Source organism: Papaver somniferum, chromosome 2 (assembly GCF_003573695.1).
Source record: "Papaver somniferum cultivar HN1 chromosome 2, ASM357369v1, whole genome shotgun sequence".
Lineage (NCBI taxonomy): Eukaryota > Viridiplantae > Streptophyta > Magnoliopsida > Ranunculales > Papaveraceae > Papaver > Papaver somniferum.
The window spans coordinates 158,641,850-158,660,414 of NC_039359.1; the positions used below are offsets into that span (position 1 = coordinate 158,641,850).

Sequence of the window (18,565 nt, forward strand, 5' to 3'; positions counted from 1 at the left end):
AAAAAAAAAAAAAAAAAAAAAAGGAAAAAAAAAACAAAAAAAAAAAACAAAGAGATTTGCATTTAGATTGTTATTTCATCAATAAGGCCATGTGAAAGAAAAACATATAAAGAAGTTCAAACAACAAGGAAATTGAGGAAAAGAGTTAAAAATTGTCAAAGTTCTGCGAAGTTCAAGAGTTTATCATCAACAGTTGAAGCCGAAGACGAAGACCGAGAAGATGAAGAAGACGAGCTGAAGACTACGTTTCTATTGGATGCTGTGAGAGTGGTGCTTTCGTCACTGCCGATCGGATGTGAAGGTGGTAAGTACTCCCATCCTTTCTATAGTGGTTAATTTCCTTTCTTAGAGATCATCAGAAAATATTTTTATTTCCCACGATCTTGTGGGGTGTCCAGAAAAAAATTCGGAAGGTTTCCTTCCCACCATTCAACATGTGTAGGATTATCTCTTCATTCCTACCTGCACAAATGTGAGACCCATAAAAAAGCTGTCTTATTGAGTGCAATTATCATAGAATCCTTTTAAGTGAGGCAGAAGTCGAGGCGAAATGCTTATTGATCGCTCTCAAACACGCATTCTCTCATTATGGTGTGGTTATTTCTCACTCAAGATTTAAGAATGAATATGTTCTTTGGTGTTTCTAACTTCTTATTACTAGCATGCAGAAACTCTATGTCCTCATAGCTCTTTGGATGCTTGGGAAGATGGAACGATTTGAAGTTGGAGTAGGTTTTGTGGGTATACCTCTCGTAAGACCTGACGAGACTATAACTCGTCCACTAGGACACCTAGGGGTTGAAAGGCTTGTTGCACATGCTAAGTGTAACCGTATCCTCGGCGAAATGGAGTTGTTGTATTTTGTTTTAAGTTAGGTAGTTTGCTCGAGGACTAGAAAAAGCCAAGTGTGGGGGAATTTGATAAGTGCATATTTTACATATATGGCAGTCCAGCATTTTACAAGGTGTAAAGATGGAATTTAAATATTGTTAAAGGCAGACGTTGTTTCACTCAGGGATGCCATATCCATCTTCGTTATTCAAAACTAGAAATCCCGCATGAAGTTTCTTATGCATGGATATCTGTTACAGTGTTGCTCAAGCTGCTACGATTGGCAGTGATGAGGAGGGTTCGGTGATTTATGGAAGACGAGTAGAGAAGAAGACCTCAAGCCTGGCAGTGAACGTTGCTGCTATTGTTGGTCCGTAGTCATTGGTGATGGGTTTAAGTTTGTCTACTATGAAGAAAAGAAGTGGTGCTGCTACCGTTGGAAGTAATGAGGAGATGGCGCGATTCTGAGTTGCTGCCTTTGTTGACTGTGAGAACCAGTAATGGAGCTGGTCGTCTGTGATAGTTAAGAAGAACTCGATGGTGTTGATGGAGCTCGAGAGGTACTGGGGTTTTTAAGATTCCTACCATTATGGTAGTGATCATGATGATCAGGAAATGGAGTTAATGTCGTGACTATGCCATGGATAGGTGGTTTGCGGCTGACTACTGGTGATGCTGGCAGTGACTAGGAAGAAGTGTTGAGTTCGAGTTTAGGTTGAGCTGGTGTTGGGCTCGATATCAGGTGAAGCAAGATGGCTTCTTCCATTGGTTCTGGTGGTTAGAAAATGACTGGGATTGTGACTTTGGAATCCTAGTTTGATTGGAAGAGTGGTTATAGATAAAACATGGAGTTCGAGGAGGTGTAGCTGCTCGAAACTTGAGAGAGAAATCAGCTCGGAAACTAATATTGCTGCCGTTGATTGAATAGGTTGGATGGAGATGATTAAGCGATGGTTCTGAAGATCGGATAAACAAGGAATCATTGCTACGCGCTGGTAAAGATTGGGTAATATTTAGAAGTCAAAGCTTGGGCGAGAATTCAGAGTTTTGATAAGTTTTCTTGCTGGAAAACAGTCACCAGGTGAGACTTTTGCTGTTGATTTTGAAGATGAACGGTGGATGATAAACACGAGTATAGGGTTTGAGTAGGCTAAGGAGAGGTGGGTGTTTATCAGATTCGAAATTTCAGCTACAAAAAACTATAAATAGAGGGTCGAATAGCCAGCAGAACTCATCTCCTCAACCTCAGTTTCACGCTCATAACCTGTTCGTAAAAAGTCTTCACAGAAGCAGAAAGTGTTCATACATGCAACAGTAGCAGAAAGGTTATAACAACAAGGAGACAATGGCTGATCTCTTGCAACAGAGGCAGCAGTAGCTAGAGTTCTTCTACAACAACAGTTTGCTTTCTATAACCTCCATTATGTCTAGATAATTTACTTATTTGATTGAGGATGAATTCTAAGTACTATATATGATTTGATTTAGTATATGAATCTGTTCAGATTTCTTCATATGATTATTGGTTGTGTTTATTATTAAAAATGAATATGATTGATTGATAGATTGTTTAGGTGGCCAACTGAATATATTTTTTAACTCAATCTAATGCTAATAAGGGTTAGGATATCCGTAATTGTTGAATAATTTCTTACACAAGTAGAGAACGTGAGACCTTGCGGAGGGATTCCGTAAAGCAATCGCGTGTAAACACAACACTAGAAAGTAGACCGAGCGTACTGAGTCTAACTACTAGGATTAAACCTAAATTCACATACCATAAAGCATTCGACTGAATTACATCTTGTAAGCGTAACTCAAAGTGGTTCAGACGGATAGACTCTGGCGACTAAGCGTACCTGTTGTCCAGTGGCTTAAGGGATTTTGGAGATAGCTAAGCGTACTTGTTATCTTACGGTTAGTAATAATCTATGATTAATGATGAATGGATGAATATAATACTTTGATAATATTTAGTTACGAAGAAGGATTCCTCGATCATCTCTCTCCATATTGTTTGCAATCTTAATTAGTTTTCATTGCTTTATTATTTATTTAGCTTTTGAATCTAAAACAAAAACCCCCATTTGTGACATTTTTGACAACTAAAATCCCTGCTCTTCGTGGGAACGATCCTTGCTTCCATTATATTACCAGCTAATTGTGTGAAAATAAGATAATTAATTTGTTGAGCCTACGACACCCATCATAAGCTTTCGCTTTAACCAAGTTTATCTTATATTCTTGATGAAAGTCAAAATATGATCATGTGAAAATCACCTTATAACATCTTATATGATTTGTGTGAGACGGTCATTTTATGTAGACTCGGAATGTTTCCTGTTGATCATTCGATCACTTGAAAATTGTTTCAAAACTAATAGTTTGTGTGAGACATCTATTGTCGTCTTCTAAGAATGTTTCAATGATTTAATTAGGAGTTTAGAACAAATAACCATGGTTGGATATAGAAAAGTATGCATACTTTTATGCTAACTGTTGCAAGTTATTCCAACTCCGGGAACCATAGTATGCATACCCGTATGCGTACTAGTTGATTAATGAAAGTCCGGGAAGTTAGTATGTACCAGTATGCGTATTGGCGTGAGTTTCAAGTTTCGGGATTTAACTGAGTTTGGAAGGTATGCATACTCGTTCGCATACTGGCCAACCCAAACTTAGTCCGGCCACCTAGGTATGCGTACCCGTTTGCATACTTGAGTAGGTTATGTTCTAAAATCTATTTGTTCATGAACTAATACATTTATATATTAAGAAATGAAATATTTTGCAAACCGTGGCTATATTGTTCATGAATTAATTCGAGTGAATCAAAATCGATTATGCTTCAAGTTTGTCTTGTATACTTCTATGAGAATATAAACAATTGAACAACTCTAGAACTAGTTTCATTTGAGTCATTTGAACTAGTTATGGCTAAGATAGATAAGGTTGATATGAAAGTGTTCATATGGGTAACTTCAGTTAACTATTGCTGAGCCAACAAGGTGTACACGTTTAGGTACGGTTACTCATATCTAAATGAAGTCACTTTTCATTTGTGTGTAACAAGCTAAGTTCGATCTAACAGATGAAAGATAGTAGATTGAGTCTAATCAGGTTTTCATCTAACGGTGAATATTAAATGCTTTGTTACCAAGGTAACATTGATTGCAAACCCTGATTTGAAGACTATATAAGGGAGAACTCTAAAAAAACTGGGAAACCTAATCCACACACCTCCTGTGTGATACTAGTTTCGACTAGAGTCGATTCTCCTTTAACCTTAGGTTTTTCCAAAACCCTGTAGGTTAACGACTTAAAGACTTCATTGGGATTGTGAATCCAGACCCAACTATTTCTTTGTAGTTGTGTGTTATGATCTTGATGTTTTCTATTGTATTGAGTACTATCTTCTCTAATATTTGCTCGAGATTTAATCTCCGATAGGCAGGATAAAAAGTAGTCACAAACATCTTCGTATCATTGTTTGTGATTCCACAATATCTTGTTTCTCTACCTTACGATTAATATCATTGTGAGGTGATTGATATTACTAGGATGTTCTTCGTGAACATAAGTTCGGTGTATCAATTGGTTCCTGTTCACCTTGATTTATCAAAAGACGGTACAAAACTCATAGGTATATATGTGGGAGACATATTTATCTATTCAATATACTTTTCTGTGTGAGACAGATTGTTTTATCAAGTCTTCGACTTTGGGTCGTAGCAACTCTTAATTGTGGGTGAGATCGGCTAAGGGAATCAAGTGCGCAGAGTCCGACTGGGATTCAGAGGTGTAAGGAACGCGACTGTACCTTGATCAGTGTGAGATTGGTTAGGGCTCAACTACATTCCAGTCCGAAGTTAACTTGGAGTAGGCTATTGTCTGTAGCGGATTAATACAGTATGGTTTTCAAATCTGGATTACATCCCGGGGTTTTTCTGCATTTGCAGTTTCGTCGTTAACAAAATTTCTAGTGTCTGTGTTATTTTTTTCCCCATTATATTTTTTTATATAATTGAAATATCACAGGTTGTGCGTTTGTTCAATCAATTGTGAATCCAACCTCTGGTTGTTGATTGAATTGATTGACAATTGGATATTGGTTTTTGATACCGTCCAAGTTGTTTCATATAATAATCAGGCTCGCTGATTTCTATCTGTTTGATTTGTTGATTACATTAAAAACAGAGATATAACTCTTGGATATATTTCTTGATTGAGCTCGTTTTATTAGTTGGTGCTCTCAGAATCATATTGGAGTTAGTCCATACAGATTTCTAAGCAAAATATTGGGTGAGCTTGTTAGACCCCCGCTTTCTCAACATGATTCGTCAGTTAAAAAGCTTCACCCTATTGGTTGGAATAAAGTAACTAAAGCAGTGATCATAATAAGGAACTTCTTATGAAAAGATCTGGAATTTACATCAACAACCTAACTCCATTTGTGGAAGTCTATGCAGTGAAAAATATCTCAACCAACAACCGATTCTACAAGACATTGATATTATACCGTCTTCCTCCAGCACTCAATGGAGACAATTAGCGTCGCTCGTCCCTACCATGCAACAATTGATTTTTCACTGTATTGGAAATGGGTTATCAACACCAATAGAAGCCAACTGAATTCCACACTCCACAAACCTAGACCCAGCTCAATGTTACCCTATCCGAAAAATAGCTGATATCATTGATCCGATCTCTCATAACTGGAAACAGGAAAAATTAAGCACCCAACCCAATCATACAGCTCATAAAATAATATACATCCACCTACCCCAACATTGCCCCCAAGACAAAATAATCTGTCCCCATTCAAAATCTGGAAAAACACTACTTCATCAGGATACAAAAGTCTCATTAACCCAAGGTCAACATACTCAAAACCCACTTCCACCTACAAAATTCTTGTTGACATTACCGTGTCCACCAAAAATTCAGCTTTTCTTGTGGAAAGCAATCAATGAGGGTCTACCAACCTTCTCTCTCCTATATCACATCCATCTGACTAATTCCAACATTTGCCCCAGATGCAATGCTAATCAGGAATCATCGACTCACCTTCTAATCCACTGCCCAACGACGACTGCAGCTTGGAACACCTTATTCACTCAGCTATCAACCTTACCAAACTCCAACTACAACCCCACATGTTCTTTAACGCCGCCAAAAAACCATTTCACAAATTCTATAACAGTCAGCACCAATATCTGTCATCTCTTCTGTTTGCTTTCTATTCTATACCTTATGGCTGGCCAGGAATGAACTAATATACCGCCAAAAGCAGACAACATCAGAAGAAATACTTGCTTGGGAGAAAAAACAACAACAAGAATATTCCGTGGCAATAAAATCCTTATCTCCAGTATTACCAGGAGATTCACCGGTTCTTAACCACTCAAGAAATGCCAAAAGGATTTCGACAACTTCGATAGGATGGTCCACGCCAAACTTGGATTGGATTAAGATTAACACGGATGGGGCAGTCAGGGGGCATCTAGGATTTGCAAGTGCCGGTTTCATTTGAAGAGACTCCGAACCGCGAACAATTACAACTTTAGTCCAACCTCTTGGAATTACAACTGCCTTAACTGCAGAAACTTGGGCTCTGCTATTGGCATCAAGAACAGCAACAGAATGGCATTGACCAAAAGTTCTCTTCGAGACAGACTCAGAAAACCTTATGATCTTCTTCACATCCTCTATTGATCCTCCTTGGCATATCTCACGGATGATTGAAGAAATAAAGAATAGAATACGACAGATTCCGCAAGCCGTTATCCAACACAACTACAGAGAAGGAAATTAAACAGCGGATGGCTTGGCCAATCATGCGGCTGACGGAAGTCAAATAGAAAATCTTTCAACCAAAATTTGGGACCACGCGATCCCGATTTGTATTAGTCAAGTTATTTTCCATGATTTTGTGGACATAATCTTCTATCAATAAAATACATGCTTCAAAAAAGAAAAAATTAAACTCTTGGTTGGTTGGGTCTAGTGTCGTTAGGTGAGTTTTCTGGCCCATTTCTCTTTTGCCCTTCATGAGTGGCAGGAGGGGCCCGGCCAATTTCAAGATTGCTAATTGGAGTACCAAATTACTTGGGTACCAAAAGTCAAATGAGACAAAACATCTTTAACCTCTAGAATGGTACACCTCTAAGCAAATTACTAACTCCCGTTAGCAGCCATATGAATCGATGGAACCAAAAACACAAAAAAAAAAAAAAAAATTGTGAAAAAAATGAGAACTTCAACATCCAATAAAACAAACAAACACAAAATCCTGCAGATTCGGTCTTTGCAATATATGATGATCGAACTTGGTGTTGTCAAGATCAGGATATAATATGACTTGATTGCTAACGAATCTTTGTTGATCAAAATTACTATAAAAATAGAATATGCCTTGTTCCTAATCAAACACCAGAAGAAGAAAAAGAAAAAGAAAAAGAAAAACAACTCCATTAATCTACTTTTCTTTTCATTTCCCCCAAAATTTATTGGGTTTTAAACAATATTACAACAAAGACGACACCACCAAAAACAATCAAAAATTACACCGACCATAATCATCGAAGACATTCAGACAGCAGCACCAACTTCTCTAAGTTTAACAACAAGTTCACCACTTAAATGCAATGCCATCAAACTTTCTAACCCACCAACTCTTCCTCCTCCTACATACACCACTGGCCCAACACCACCACCACCTCCTCCACTCTCACCACCACTATTTTGTGTCGCCGGTAATGAGCTCTTCATCTCATTTTCCTCTATTTCTATCACAGTCGGATTAGCACCTAATGTATATAACAATCTTTTCATTACATGACACATACAACATGATCTTTTACTAAAAATGATCACTTGATTCTCTCTAATTAACCTTTCAATCCTCTTCTCCGTCGATTCTTCTACGTCTATCGTTAACGCCGTCTGATTGTTACTATTCGAACTACCATTTAACTCTATCCCTAACCCAAAACTTCCATTCTCTCTTCTCATATCTCTCAGACTCTCTCTCTCAAAAGCTTTGAAGAGAGACCAAGATTTCAAGCTTTGTTTATGTTGGTGATTTTTTATAAGGGTACCAATAAACTGATTAAGTACAGCTCGAGTTATTTTATTACATTGCCGTCGAACCCGATGTTGGATCTACACTGTTAAGTTTTTAAGTCAACGGCTGTTATTTGATTTATAGAGTCGTACATGTTTGATCTAATGATGATGTCAGCGTGTAAAGTGGGGGGGGTACGATGACGTAATCCAATGGGTCATCGTGCAGAATTATTGCAAATGCTGACATGGTAAAAGTAAGTGGCCAACTGGGGTCCTTGAGAAAAGTGCACGTCAGACAAAGAATCACACGTCATCCTGGCGTAATCGGTTTCCACGTGGAAGTACTTCTGACTTATACTTTGACCTTTTGGATGTTAGTGGTACACGTGTACGGTTTATGTTTGGTTGTAATGTAGATGGTGGGTTGAAACAGATTACAGCGTGGATTTTGTCGTGTTATTTTTTCACCTCCTGCACTTGTGGAAGTGGTGGATACCCACCAACCATTATGTGTGAGTTTTGGATGCTTGTTGTCCGTTTATGGTGCCTCCTCATTAGATCATGTCTGCCATGCACTGAGCCACCCAAAGATCTTCTCGACAAATCAAATCAATAATTCATGCCATGTTTTCTATTTAATTTTTAGGTATTCACTATTCCAAAAGGTACGAAAGTTAGCTAAGGACGTAAGGTTCGTGCTTGCCATTAGGTTTTACGTGACCCCGCAAGTGCTTCATGTCCAGGGATATTCTTGTTGCAACGAACATTAATTGTAGGGAAAATGTTTCGGAAAATTAGTCATTTGTCCAAATATATTTAAAATATGGTTCAAATGGACGAGTAAAAATTTGTATCGGTGAAATGGACACCGAAAACAATAGCAAGGATGAAACTGGATTCATCCTGACTTAAACTTAAAGAATAACAAAGATGAAACTGGATGCATCCTGATGTAAATTAAAAATAAAAAAAGTATTTGAAAATGTGTAAGATGAAACTGTTTACATCCTGACTATTTTAAAAAATTTGTCCATTTAAACACTATCAAAGTCTAAATGTCCTTTTCACCCAAAGATTATTGATTTTAATCTTTTTAACCAATTTTGTGAAAACGTTTTGAGTTTGACCCATGGAATCTTCTCTTATGTTCCTCGGCCGGACAGAGCATGAAGAAGAAAAAACATACTCCCACAAGGCCACAACTAATTACGCCACTTGATTTGCGCATTCCAGTGGAAATGTTTTGGAACATGGGATGAGACATAAAGTTACGAATCTAGACATAAAGTTTGTTTTAGCCGACCTATGATTACTTAATTAGAATTAACTGGTACTATTAACCCCCGCCATTAGATGATGAACTTTTTAAGTAAACCATTTTTGGATGTCTAAATGAAATTTAATAATCTTAACCAACTTCCTAGTGGGTAATGTCAAGAATCATAAAATCATTTACTAATACATGTGACAAAAATCAGTAACTTTTTCTAAATGAAATCGCAATAAACATCAGATTTAAGATATCCGGTTGGTTGTGTGCGGGTGGGCTCATGCTGCATAGTGTCACATGCCCATTTAATCGCCTAAAATTTTCATGGAACATGACCGGCAATGATTGTGGTTCAGTGAATCATCTTCACTCACAATCACTCAGCCTTGCATACTTGCATCAAAGTACGCATCTGCCTTCACTCATAAGACATTGCACAACGAAAGTCTTTTCTTCTTTCTCTTCAACTCTTCATGCCCCCATAAGCATAAGAGGTTCTGCCATGCATCAAACCAATTGATCAACTCACACAAATCAACAACATAATGAACACAAAGATTACTGCAACAAACCCATTTTATTGCAGTAAAGGAAGATTACAAAACTCGTCCAACTCATGGACCAAAACAGGCCATTCACCCTCTTGGTGAATGCCTAAAACTCTCTCTACATTAGTGGTTCTTCTCCCAAACGAACAACAATTGAACTTATTGATCCCTAATCTATTTATACGAGCTAATGATCAGGCCAAAACTCTGTGCAACCGCTTGCACCTGCATGGAACAGCCATGTGTCCCAAAAGTGGTTTCCATAACCGCCAACTAACTGCCACCTTTTGTGTTGTCACGCCAACTGGTGTCACACCTGTTCTTGGTGGTTATGATCCTTCCACATGGTTACAAACTCACTTTATAACCGTTTTATTTTGTCTCACTTAATTGGCATGCTTGCAAAGCCCGTAACCAACTTGTAACCGTCACTTGAGCCGTATTGCACAACTGTTGTGCTTTACTGAATTCTTCCTCGCTCCAACGCCTAGCCATCTTGGCCATGCATGCTTATCACTCTAAGATAATGCACGGAAAATCCTTATGCTTCAAACATCGAGGCCAACTCGTTAAGCTCACTCTAGTTACTCATGCGTCATATATGCTTCACTTCGCCAATTAGCTTGACAACAGCAATGCAACTCTTGCATTACCAACTTGTTTGCATTGTTCAAGCTTTGGCCATCCTTGAACTAATGCCATAGACCAACTCTTGATCTATACTTCATTCTTGCATCATCCTTGAGCTTGGGCCAACTCAATTCCATGGATATGCATCGATGCCAACATCGCATGTTGCATCTGTCAACTTTGGCCATGTCTTGCCAATCCTTCAATGAAGCTTTATTGTGTCGGAAAATAAGCTTCATCTTTTAGCCGAATGTATTTACAATGTAGTGCTGCACTTGCACTACATTGGCCCTGTGGGTTTATGTCATTTTCGACACTTGACAGTCTATACAGTAATACCGCTATTATGGCTTGCGTTGCGCTATTATAGCTCGTTGCGCTATTATGGCTTCGCATTGCACCATTACGGCGGAGTACTTACTTGGTCTGCAACTCTGTAACGCACAATCATTGTGAGACACTTGCACTACCGTAACATCATGATTGAAATGCATGACTCTGGTATAGTCATGACTTAGGATACCCCTGCCATCAGATCGACTCTCTCTAGAGACTAGACATCCTCTTCATGCGCCTTTGAAACCAGCACTTTAAGCATCACTTGTTCTTTCAAACTGCTACGCTTTAATGTAGCGGAAAAAACAACATCATGTTCTTCCTAACTATGAGTCAATCTTAACTCATTTACTTGATGGACTTACATCTTCATTCTTGCTGCGTTACTTCATGCATTCGCTGTCATATGCCTTCACATTTCCACATAACTCTCAACAGAAAACTCGACTATGGCACCAACTCTTATATTTGCTTCTTTCACTTTCAGCGTCTTCTATTGCATATTTTGGATTAATATGCTATGTAGCATCTTCCACGCGAACTAGCTTTACTTTGAATGAAAGAGGCAAGATCTTTCACTTCAAATACTCTCATTTACTACTACCTTACATAGAGAGACTTCATTCCAACACCAAGGTCCACTCGACCCAAACTGAAAGTATACTCAAACTTGAGAAAATACTCGCGCCAACTGATTGCAACTTGTATGACCTAACAAGCCTTGCAATACTGACTTCATCTTCGCTTCTAAGCAACAAAGAAAGCGAGACAGCACCTACTGTCCCCAATGTAGCAATTCACTTTGCCACACACACTCTTCCAACTGATGCTATCATGTTGATTTAGCTTTCATGAAGATTTCTTCAATAATGGCCGCCAACTTTATGCATCACCACTACTTTGTCCTTCTTTCCCGCATCCACAATTTGGCCTAACTTGCATCTCCAACCACATCATGCATCTTGGCCATGCCCAAATCTCATTTGGCGCATGCTATTGTTGCATACATGCTATGCCATTTAGCACTCAAATCTTGACACAAACTTGTGCACCTTTGCAAAACTCGAACGGACTTAACTTAGTGATCCTGAGCATCACCATAGAGCTCAGCAAAGTCATATAACTCAATGACTTCCGCGGAAAAATCCCTTGGAAAATATTAACAAGGCACAATCCTTGCAAATGAGGCGCCACTGCCTACGTTCCATGAACCAAGAATGCCACATTCTTCTTCAAACTTGGAACTTATTTTTACTGCCCATGCCCATCTGGTTACTCTTGTCTTTTCCCTTCTCCAAAATCAACTTCAGTAGAAACAATTGTTGATTTGCAGTCGACAAGAACATCCGCTTGTGGTTACGATCAAATGCAGGTCTTTGGACACCCTTGTCCAAGCATATTGATCCCACTCATAAACCAGGTGCAAACACACTCCTTGTGCGCATCTAGCATCAACGAAGAACTCTTTGCAAACGCAAGACCGTGGTGTATCGGTTTTCCCCTAACTTGCGCTTACTTCTTCAGCCTTTCCTTAAGATTTATGCTAGATAAGAATTGTCCATCCAATTCTTCTTTTATGGCATCACATTACCACAAACATTGCTGGTTCGCAACCAGACTTTGCATTACCACCAAGGTACATGCATTCAAGAGAGATACATATAATCTTCCATCAACTAGCTACAATGAAAACACCTTCAATCTATCTCATAGACATGTTCTTCATCTACTTTGCCACTGCAAAGGCCAACACTTCTTTGTATTTCGGAATTTTCCCTAAAATTCCCATTACCACATGTAATGTACTCATTACTGATAACACTACGAAAGAATGCATTCCAAATGCATAATCTTTGCATACTTGTGAGAAACATGGACTTTAACACCTAACTTGCACCATAGAAGTCAGCGTACTCCTTAGTTTTGTCATGCCATCACTTGAAAACCCGGTTTTCAATGACTCTTCCACGTTCATCTAACACTTTGGGATGGAATTTTGACATCTTTGTCATAAAATTTCTTGGCCTGCTGCTACTTCAAGCTTCAAAGTTAATTCTAATTGATCTTTCCACACAAGACCAACTTCTTCTAGTCTCCATACTAGTGAAACCCAAACAATTCTTCACTGAATTCGACAAACAAATGACATTAACTTGAGTAAAAGAGAGAAAAAAAAAATCAGCAAACTGTGTCCCCTAACACAGCTCTGATACCGGTTGTCACATGCCCATTTAATCGCCTAAAATTTTCATGGGACATGACCGGCAATGATTGTGGTTCAGTAAATCATAATCACCCACAATCACTCAGCCTTGCATACTTGCATCAAAGTACGCATCTGCCTTCACTCATAAGGCATTGCACAACGGAAGTCTTTTCTTCTTTTTCTCTAACTCTACATGCCCCCATAAGCATAAAAGGTTCTTCCATGCATCAAACCAATTGATCATCTCACACAAATCACCAACATAATGAACACAAAGATTACTGCAACAAAGCCATTTTATTGCACTAATGGAATATTACAAAACTCGTCCAACTCATGGACCAAAACAGGCCATTCACCCTCTTGGTGAATGCCTAAAACTCTCTCTACATTAGTGGTTCTTCTCCCAAACGAACAACAATTGAACTTATTGATCCCTAATCTATTTATACGAGCTAATGATCAGGCCAAAACTCTGTGCAACCGCTTGCACCTGCATGGCACAGCCATGTGTCCCAAAAGTGGTTTCCTTAACCGCCAACTAACTGCCACCTTTTGTGTTGTCACGCCAACTGATGCCACACCTGTTCTTGGTGGTTATGAACCTTCCACATGGTTATAAACTCACTTTATAACCGTTTTTATCTTGTCTCACTTCATTGGCATGCTTGCAAAGCCTGTAACCAACTTGTAACCGTCACTTGAGTCGTATTGCACAACTGTTGTGCTTTACTGAATTCTTCCTCGCTCTAGCGCCTAGCCATCTTGGACCTGCATGCTTATCACTCTAAGCTAATGCACGGAAAATCCTTATGCTTAAAACATCGAGTCCAACTCGTTAAGCTCACTCTAGTTACTCATGCGTCATATATGCTTCACTTCGCCAATTAGCTTGACAACAGCAATGCAAGTCTTGCATTACCAACTTGTTTGCATTTTTCAAGCTTTGGCCAGCCTTGAACTAATGCCATAGACCAACTCTTGATCTATACTTCACTCTTGCATCATCCTTGAGCTTTGTCCAACTCAATTCCATGGATATGCATCGATGCCAACATCGCATGTTGCATCTGTCAACTTTGGCCATGTCTTGCCAATCCTTCAATGAAGCTTCATTGTGTCAGCAAATAAGCTTCACCACTTAGCCGAATGTATTTACAATGTAGTGCTGCACTTGCACTACATTGGCCCTGTGGGTTTATGTCATTCTCGAAACTTGACAGTCTATACAGTAATACCGCTATTATGGCTTGCGTTGCGCTATTATAGCTTACGTTGCGCTATAATGGCTTCGCATTGCACCATTACGGCGGAGTACTGACTTGGCCTGCAACTCTGTAACGCACAATCATTGTGCGACACTTGCACTACCGTAACACATAGTACGAACAAATTCCATTGTTTAACCGATTAACATGTCATGGTGCATTGCGATGTTGATAGTATGCACTGTCAAGCAACTTCATTGTTTAGCATAGTGTCGCGGTCGCACATGCTTTTCGTGTGCCTTGATGTGATAAGCTAATCGGTTGACTGACCAGCATACCGAGGCGCAAATGTATCAATACACTGGATGAGAAAACATGAAAAATGGCCGACTTATTTCACACCTATTGTGCTTAAATTTTCGGCTTCAAATAAATGTGTGGTTAGAAAATAAACAAGGTTTACATGTGCGTTATGTGCTTGTATATAAACCTGATATTGATTCAATCGAAAAAGGAAAAGATAATCCAAATTTTATGCATTTAGAATGTTCATAAAATAAGAAGTTTGAGAAAACTGGGTTCTGTGGATCCATGAAGTAATTGTCAAGTTGTTCATCCAGTTAAATAGAAGCTGGTTATACCTTTGATGAAGCATGTCGCATGTATTAAAGTGAGTTTATCTTCTTCGTGAATCCAATTAAAAGAAGAATCAATCAAAAATTGTACCAAGAAGAACGATTTGCGGTTGACTGGAAAGTGCAACAATCTTTACTTGCTACATAATGTCTCCGTCATTTTTTTGCTTGTTCTTTTTTTTCCTTATGTGAAATGGATATATAATATATTAGTGAATAAGTTAGCAAAATCCATGATTAGGAGCAATTCAAGGTCTCTTAGCTCTCTCAACATGAATTTTGTACAAAAGAAAGAATGGATAGCTAGCTCTGTAACATAAATAATCCGAATATGTAACTGCTTTCTACTGTTAATATATGTTTGTTTATAAAAAAAAGAATTGTTGTTTTTGCATGTAGCAATCATTTACACGTATATCAATTTTGTTTTATTTGAACTAGACTAGTATAACTGGTAGGCATTTAAAGATGTGAAAATAAGACAATAAATGGATGCCTACAGTGAGATGGGAACAATGATGGGTTATCATTGTTTGACGTGGTGACAGAGAGTGGGTGGCGGAGCAGGTGGTGACAGAGGTGGAGAAGGTGGTGGACATGGTTCTGTTGAAGACGGTGGTGAAGTTGCAGAGAGGAATGGGGGAGAGTGGCTCGACTGAGTTTGGGGTAGGGGGCGTGTTTGGTTAGGTGGATGGGTTCGGTCGCTAGGGTGTGAGGCGGGTTCATCAAGAGATGATGTTTCGTGAGATGGGCCGCGAGATGCGAAGCTGGTAGGTGGATCGGATGGTGATGTGAAGTGAAGCTTGTAGCGACCGTCAGATTTTTTTGATACAACGAAGTTAACGGCTCTAGATGGGGTTAGGTGTTGTAGTGTAAGGCGGAGATATCAAACGTTGATGAACAGCAAGGGAGCGACCATTGGATTCAACTACCATCTAATCTGAAGGCTTGGAATTTCAGCGCTGTGGTGCTCGGCAGAGACTTCAGATTTTGATGATCTATGAAGGAGCGACCGTCGGATGCTTCTGAGAACTGATCTGATGGCTGAGAACGGAGGCGCTTTTGTGTGTAGAAAATGAGGTTGTGCGCACCATTCTTTGCGGCTTCCTTGCGTGATTTCTCCCGGCTTTTCACTACTTTTCTGCTCTTTTTGCCCCGCGACTCATCCGAACTTTATTTATTACCTAAAAATGCAAAGTTAATTAATAAAAATATTTATTCTTGAAAACAATGAAAATACAGAATATGGGATAAAATGTAGAATTAATGCATAAAAGATGAGTTAAAATTCCAACAAAAAGGATAAATATATACAATATTTGGCACTCATCACCTAGGCATACAACTAGAGTGGGAAGAGAACTAGTTTGCTCACAGTCACTAGTGAGCACTAGTTTCTCCCCACTGCTCAATCAACACAATGCTCTAAGGCTTCTAGCCTAACATTCCATCACTTCTTGACAATGAATTGAAACACAGTTGAACAATGAAGGAACAAACATCACAAACATCATAGGAACATGCACAACAAACATGAACATCAAAACAGGATATTAAGAGTAAAACAACTGAAATTAAACCTTAACAGAACATGAACAGTGCATGAAACAGCACAAAATTGAAGAGAAAAAAAAACATTAACAGGACATGAAAGTCCTGGACGCCGGCTATTCCAGGCATAAGCCTTTACATCACACCCACAGTCATATTTATACCCAATTACAAGTTAGGGTTCTTCCCAAAAAATCCCTAAAATCAAACAGAAATTAGGTAAATTATTTCTACCTAATTTGACAGTACAAATCAGACCCATATCTTCTATAATGCTCCTCCATGCTTCTCCCTAACAGTAATTTGAGTTTACTCGAAAATACCCAAATTAACTGAAATTAGGGTTTGGGTTTTTCTTACCTTGATGTGACAAATCTCCTCAATTAGCGTCGACCCATGTCTTCTCTGCTTCTCCTGGTGCCTTTCCCATACCTTGATTTCTTTTCTAGCTTCACCTAATTCTCTACCATGTCTATCAATGCTTTTTCTCTATTTTCAAAACCCTAGACTAGGGGAAAACAGTGAAAAGAAGTGAGAGGCATGTTAGAGTGAGAGGGGTTTCGGTGGTTGAGCAGGTGGAGAGTTGGTGGTAGCGGACATGGAGGTACGGCGGTGGTGGCAGTGGAGTTGGTGGTGTACGGTGTGGAGAAGGTGGTGGTGCGGGTAGAGGTGAAGAAAGAGGAGAAGAAATGATTAGGGTTTCTTTTGTTTTTTGGGTTATATATCCTAGGGTTATTTCGGTGTGATGCGGGTTCATAGAGTTTTGATGTCTAGCAATACGAAGCCGTGGGATGTGAAGATGGTAGATAGATCCAACGGCTTGATTGAACGGAGCATGTATCGACCGTTAGATGTATAATACATCAAAATTAACGGTGCAAGATGGAGTTAGGTGTTGTAGTGTTAAGCGGAAGTATCGAGGTTTGATGCGCAGGCAAAGAAGCGACCGTAGGATCTAAATGTGATCTAATCTGAAGGCTTGGAATTTAGGCACTATGGTGTTTTGCAGGAGCTTCAGATTTTGATGCGCGATGAAGGAGCGACCATCGGATGATGAGATGGATCCAATCCGACGGCTGAGAATGGAGGCGGGTATGGATATAGAAAATGGGTTTGGGTAAGGGTTTTGGGCTTTGGGTATGCCAAGCCCATATCTTCTTTAAGAACAATTCTTCCTTCTTGAGCCCATTTCCAGCTTTTTGGACGTGCGCTCCATTTTTTGCGGCTTCCTTGCGTAATTTCTTCCGGCTTTTCACCACTCTTCAGCTCTTTTCCGCTCCGCCAGTTATCCAGACTTTATTTATTACCTAAAAATGCAAAATTAAGTAAGAAAAATATTTATTCTTGAAAACAATGAAAATACAGAATATGGGATAAAATGTAGAATTAATGCACAAAAGATGAGTTAAATGCCAACAAAAAGGGATAGATATATATAATATTTGGCACTCATCAAATACCCCCAAACCTGAATTTTACTTGTCCTCAAGTAAAACAGAACTAAGGAAATCCTAACTATACCACTGTCGCTGGTCTCTCGAATGCATTTAGCGTATGCACTAAGCCTTTTAAACCACTAAGTGTCCCTAGTGGACGAGTTGAAGTCTCGTGAAGGTTTGCTTAGAACGTACCTACAAAGTTCTAGGTCAAAATATAAGCTCAGATTCCATCAAATGTGACATGTGCAAAACAGTTTAAGCTCACAGCAAAATGGAGATGTCAATCTAGCTATGTAAGGCACAATCCTAGCACTGATAACAAAAAAAAGACATGTGATAAGAGTGTAAAGTGTATCTACACATGTGTAAAGAAAGATCTGAAGTTATGACTACTAATCACCAAGAGATAGTTTCTCAGGCTAAGAACTGAGGTCGAAATCTAGCTAGCTGTCCGGACTTTACGAGAATTGTGAATGAGTTGGAGGTATTTCACAATTACTCGCGTTGTACATCAATGGCATACACCCTCCTTGCTTATTACACAAAACAACAAAATAACTCTTTACATGACTCTTATTTACATTGACTATTCTCTTTTTATTTTTGGAACAAGAGATGATGGAATTGATAAATACTTGATTTTTTTGTATTTTTCTGATATTTTTTTCTCTTTTTTTTTTTTTTTTAACTGAAAAGGAAACACTTTTGATACAAATACAAAAGGAAACAAAAGATTACATGACACTTTGCAAGAGGTAGCCCTTTTTGATGCACCCAGTTAAATTCGATGGTTGTCTTTCTTAATGTAACCTCCACCTTCTATCCCAACCAACCAAAGAACAA

The 18,565-nt window shown here is 38.9% G+C and overlaps 1 protein-coding gene across 1 annotated transcript; it reads right to left on the reverse strand.

The window, feature by feature from the left end:
- Positions 1 to 7,279: 7,279 nt before the first annotated feature.
- LOC113354186 (glutaredoxin-C6-like) lies at positions 7,280 to 7,884 on the reverse strand. Its single transcript, XM_026597599.1, has one exon. The coding sequence runs from the start codon at positions 7,843 to 7,845 to the stop codon at positions 7,423 to 7,425; it is 423 nt and encodes a 140-aa protein (XP_026453384.1). The 5' UTR covers positions 7,846 to 7,884; the 3' UTR covers positions 7,280 to 7,422.
- Positions 7,885 to 18,565: the final 10,681 nt, after the last annotated feature.

Bases quoted from the DNA above. Each gene is read 5' to 3' on its own strand.
- LOC113354186 (XM_026597599.1), bottom strand. From the start codon at position 7,845: ATGAGAAGAGAGAATGGAAGTTTTGGGTTAGGGATAGAGTTAAATGGT.